This window comes from Micromys minutus, assembly GCF_963924665.1.
Source record: "Micromys minutus genome assembly, chromosome: 2".
In the NCBI taxonomy this organism is placed as follows: Eukaryota; Metazoa; Chordata; class Mammalia; order Rodentia; family Muridae; genus Micromys; species Micromys minutus.
The window spans coordinates 70,867,534-70,873,081 of record NC_137971.1 but is presented as its reverse complement, the minus strand read 5'-3'; the positions used below and the strand labels follow the sequence as shown (position 1 = coordinate 70,873,081).

At 53.3% G+C, this 5,548-nt stretch overlaps 1 protein-coding gene across 1 annotated transcript; it reads left to right on the top strand.

Annotated features, from left to right (window-relative positions):
* The first annotated feature begins 490 nt into the window (after positions 1 to 490).
* On the top strand, positions 491 to 3,818 carry HSD3B7 (hydroxy-delta-5-steroid dehydrogenase, 3 beta- and steroid delta-isomerase 7). The gene is made up of 7 exons (XM_080911637.1): positions 491 to 647; positions 973 to 1,144; positions 1,354 to 1,509; positions 1,684 to 1,792; positions 1,863 to 1,962; positions 2,087 to 2,249; positions 2,624 to 3,818. The coding sequence occupies exons 2-7, from the start codon at positions 979 to 981 to the stop codon at positions 3,037 to 3,039; spliced, it is 1,110 nt and encodes a 369-aa protein (XP_080767763.1). The 5' UTR covers positions 491 to 647; positions 973 to 978; the 3' UTR covers positions 3,040 to 3,818.
* Positions 3,819 to 5,548: the final 1,730 nt, after the last annotated feature.

Here is a 5,548-nt window from a genome sequence, read left to right as displayed (position 1 = left end):
AACCCAACACCACATTTTTATAATTGTGATTAAACTTTATTGTACAAAAATGCTTGGTCAATATCTTTGGGAAGAGCAGGCTGGGATGTGAGTTGACACAGTGGGTGAAGAGAGAAAGAGAGAGAATGGGTGGCCCAGAGTTTGGGGTAATTCAACCTGCAAACATAGTACTGCTTTGGACCAACCACCTAACAGGCTACAACACCATGCCTCTATGTATCTCACCATGGATGTTAGCCAGAGTTGTATCAAGATCAGGTTTACCTTGCTCTCCCTCCCCAGAACCACGGCTAGTGCCGGGTCTCCAGCCTGCTGAGAAACCCAGCAAGAGGGAAGAACCATGGTCACATAGTATGAGTCTCCTCTACCCCACTATCCCTAAAATACTTCACTTTACCAAGTGGGCGGGTTCTGTCCTCTGCCTGCCCCTGAAGAGTGGACTGGCCACCAGGGGGCACTCTGGCAAGGGAATTCCCTCCAAACCCCCTTGCCCGCCCCTAGGGGTGGAGGCTAGGCTGGTCTCCTTCCTGGAATGGCCCAGAAGGGAGGAGCAAGCGGAAGGAAGCCTGTGTGCATCTAGCTGGTCCACCAGTCCAGGACACAACCTCTCCCAGTGGCCAGTTTGGGCGCCCTGGGACTTTCTACAGGTAGGCAGAGGTGATACTGAGGCCCAGCTGGCCCTTCTCTTACTTAGTCTGAGCCCTTCCAACCTCCCTATCCAACTCCTTGCTTTCTCTGCCTGTCCATTGACCTCACTCCCTAATCCCTTTCTGCATCCAATTCTAGTGACTCAGCAGTTGGGGTCAGAGGGCAGGAAGCCTTGGTGCTAAAGGCACAGAAAACTGTCACCCATAGCTACTGCTCAGCCTCTACCCGTCCACTGCTCTCACCTAATAGGTTCCTTCTAGGAATAGCACATAACTGAACAGATGGAATCAGGCAACTCAAGTGAGCTAAATTCTCTTCCCACAGCTGGGCATGGCAGACTCTGCACAGGTGCCAACACTGGTATACCTGGTCACAGGTGGCTGTGGCTTCCTAGGAGAGCATATTGTTCGAATGCTGCTGGAGCGGGAGCCCAGGCTCCGGGAGCTGCGTGTCTTTGACCTGCACCTGAGTTCTTGGCTGGAGGAGCTAAAAACAGGTGACTAGAGTAGGGCAGTCGCAGGACGGCCCCATCCCTTCCCAAACGGGGATACCTCAGCTTGTGGAAAAAATGATCCGTTTGTTTTCCATCCCACACAGAGGGGACGGGTGAGTCACTGGTTCACGTGGCTCCCAGGGTGTATGCAGGCCAAACTCTGCAGCTGGCTAAGGCCCCAGTTCTGACATTGCCTAGTGTCTCTCCACCAGGGCCTGTGCAGGTGACTGCCATCCAGGGAGATGTGACTCAGGCCCACGAGGTGGCAGCAGCCATGGCTGGAGCTCATGTGGTCATCCATACGGCTGGGCTGGTGGATGTGTTTGGGAAGGCTAGTCCAAAGACCATCCACAAAGTCAACGTGCAGGGTGAGGCACTGCCCCTGCTAATCCCTAGTGTGTGTGATCTGACTGGCCAGTGATTTTTATTCGAGGGCCTGTCCCCACCCTGTCCTGACCTGAGGTGGTTCTCTCTGGACACTGGGTGGAGTAGGGATGGAGAGGCAGGAAGATACAGCTTGCATCTGTCCCTTTCCTTCACAGGCACACAGAATGTGATTGATGCTTGTGTGCAGACTGGAACTCAGTTCCTGGTGTATACAAGCAGCATGGAAGTGGTGGGGCCCAACGTCAAGGGCCACCCCTTCTACAGGTGAGCTCAGCCCCACTGAACCCTACAGCCCGTTTCCTCCAGCGCTGAGGCTTTTCTCTCCCCGCCCTAGGGGCAATGAAGACACCCCATACGAGGCAGTCCACAGGCATCCCTACCCATGCAGCAAAGCCCTAGCTGAACATCTGGTCCTGGAGGCCAACGGAAGGAAGGTACACTGCAAAGGCAGAGCTTGGGGTGCAGAGGCAGACCCTGATTCCTGGGCTTCTTTGCATCCATCTCCAGCCCATGGTGGGGAGGGTGGGTGCATCTCCCAACATTTTTCTTTGCCACCAGGTCAATGGAGGGCTACCCCTGGTCACATGTGCCCTTCGACCTACGGGCATTTATGGTGAAGGTCACCAGGTCATGAGAGACTTCTACCAGCAGGGACTGCGCTTTGGAGGTCGTCTATTTCGGGCCATCCCAGCTTCTGTGGAGCATGGTCGGGTCTATGTTGGTAAGGACAGGGCAAGGCAAAGGGAAGGCAGGGCAAGAGGACTGGCTCTGAAGGTGGCAGAGTCATGAGTGTACGCCTGGCTCCGTGAGAGCTCAGGCAGACGGTGGGCATGTGGGTATTTTCTGCATGAGTTGCAAAGGAAAAAGTATCCATGCCAAGCACTGAGGCAATGGGAGCAGCAGCTCTCCAGCGAAAGGGGGTAGCATCTACACAGGAACCAGGTAGCTGCAGCAGGCCCAAGAGGGCTGGTGGCTACGGGGCCTTGGAAAGAGGCAACCTTGACCAGACAGTAGAGAGGTGTGAGCAAAATCTGCATGGGGCAAAACAGGAAATCGGACCCAAGGCCGACTCACCTCCTCCCTCCCTGCTGGTAGGCAATGTGGCTTGGATGCACGTATTGGTGGCGCGAGAGCTGGAGCAGCGGGCAGCACTCATGGGTGGCCAGGTGTATTTCTGCTATGATAAGTCACCATATAAAAGCTACGAGGACTTCAACATGGAGTTTCTGAGTCCCTGTGGACTTCGGCTGATAGGCACCCACCCACTGCTACCCTACTGGGTGCTGGTGCTGTTGGCTGCCCTCAATGCCCTGCTGCAGTGGCTGCTTCGTCCACTGGTGCTGTACACACCCCTGTTGAATCCCTACACTCTGGCTGTGGCCAACACCACCTTTACTGTCAGTACCAACAAGGCACAACGCCATTTTGGCTACAAGCCCCTCTTCTCATGGGAAGAGAGCAGGGCCCGCACCATCCACTGGGTGCAGGCCATAAAGGATTCAGCCTGGTGATGGCAGGGCCAGGAACTGGAGACCACTGTGGCTCATACTTCAGGTCCTGAGCCCCCAAAAGCCTGGATGAGAGAAATGGCTACCTTTTGAAGCTGATGACTCTGCTATGCACATCATGACTCTGATATGGGCCCTGCCACATCTTAACTACACAGATCTTGAGGCTGGTTCGTATCCTAGTCTCCAAGTTCTAAGACAGAGTTTGGCTACAGGCCTATCTTTGGTGCCAACTCAGGCCTGCCAGCTAGTTGGCAAAAATGATTCCTAACGGTCTCACTGCCCCTTCCTGTCTCCAGTTTCTCAAGCAGGGAAGGACAAAGACTCCAGAGGTCTCTCACTGCTTACTCCAGGTATCATTTTCAGACCTGGCTCCTCCACATCTGGCTCTCCTTAAGGGGTTATAGTTTCATCAGTTTAAGTGTATCTCTTTTAGACATTTATCTTTTAATTTGCTTTAAAGAAAATTGAATGGGTTGGAGAGATGGCTCTGTGGTTAAGAGACTCTTCTAGAGGTCCTGAGTTCAAATCCCAGCATCCACATGGTGGCTCACAACCATCTACAATGAGATCAGATGCCCTCTTTTGGTGTCTGAAGACAGCTACAGTGTACTCATATACATAAAACTTAATAAAAAAAAAAAAAGAAAGAAAGAAAACTGAAGAAATCAATGCTTTCCCACGTCTTGCCTCTCCTAACAAATTCAGATGACATTGTTAGCTTCCTCCCTGAGGATGCCAACCTGTATCTGGCCACACCTGGATTAAAATCCTTTGCCAAGTCTGTGTCTACCTGTTACCCAACCCACTCACCCAAGTGCCTTCCCCTTGCCACGGCGCCTGTCCCACGTGAGGACAGAAGGAAGTGAGCACACAGCAAGCCCGCTGTTGGATTAGTTGCTATTTCTCCCGTCCCGCCAGGCCCAACCCGGCCCAGGATGGGGTTCGGGGGCACTGGGGACAGGACATGCAGGTCTGGGGCAGGGGGTCAGAATTTCCTGTATTTTATCCATTTGCAACTTGGTCACCAATAGAGAGAAATAAGACTCTGAGGGCTAACAGGAGGGTGGCCAGGCTCGGGCCCCCAGCTAGACCCCAGGAGTCCTGTCCCCTCAGGGGAGGGGAGGAAGAGAGTTCTAGAAACCAATGGAGAAAAAGAGAAGGGGGCAGGGGCTCATGTCAGCAAACATGGCTACATCACATGACACGCCAGCGACACAGAAACACACCAACGCACACAGCTGCACAGCGGGGCATGGGGAGAAGCTAGGTGGGGGAGAAGGGAGCTAGGGGCCAACCATCTTGTCCTCTGTTGGGTAGGTAGGGCAGGGTGAGTGCATAGAACACACATGTGTACACGCTCAAGGTATGACGGGAGCATGGTGAGCCACGGGCACATGAGATGAACACGCAATGTGCTTTGTAAGAAGTAAGGAAAGGGAGAATGGAAGCATCGAGTCCTGGCTTGGGCCTGGGACCACCAAGGGGATATAATTGATGGTTTGGGGTGTGTGGAGGGCACGCAGCACACATCTGAGAACATGCATCAGACGCCAGCCCCCAGACAACCATCCAGAATGCACATGTGGACGGCAGTCAACAAGCACGTCCGTCATGTGATGTGTGGGTCTTGGAGAAAGCTGGGTTCAGCAGACTCAGGGACTGCTCATCCGCTTGAGGCCCAGTGCCATTCAAAGAGGCAGGAGCAGCATGCCAGCCACAGTCCTGTCCTTGTGAACACCATGACTAGGGTGTCAGGGAGGCTGCTAGAAACATCTCAGTTCATGGGATTTCTCCCTGGGCTGAAAGAAGAGAACTAGATTCTGGAGCCTCCTCTGACATCTTCAAAGATGGGGGCAGGAGGCGCTGGGCCCGGCAGAAGAGTATTCTGGAATGGATAGGCTCCCTCCTCAGCACAGCTAATCTGGGGGTTACATACATGTGGACATGGACACACACACACACACACACACACACACACACACACTGGTGGGCAGAGCTCAAACAGCCAGACAGGGAAGAAAGAGATAAGCTGTCAGAGCTGGCTCAGAAGAGTCTTGTTATCTGGAAGGTCACATTTGCAGGGTCACTCCCTTCTACCCGAGTTCTGCATGCACTTTTGTGCATACACTTTATATGGCTACCCTGCTCCAGGGCAGGACTCACACACCTCTGTGTATCACCTCCATAGTCACAGGACTTCTAGCTCAGTCCTCTGCCCTCTCCCAAAGAGCTCATAAACCACACAGCTGCCTACACCATGTAAGAGTTCCTCCATCCCTTACTGCCAGCAAACAGTCCCTGTCTCACCTTCCCTGTCACTCAGCTGTGGTTGTGGTCATGGCTGATGTTTCAGCAGAAGACATGTCCAAGGGACAGGTTCAAGGATGGCCCTGAGTGGTCACTCAGGTATATGCGAAATCCAGTTGCCCAAATGCAAGTTGTTTGAGGAAGTTCAAAGCATCAGCTGAGGCAGTGAGAACCAATAGTTTGTGAGTTTGAGAGACGGGAA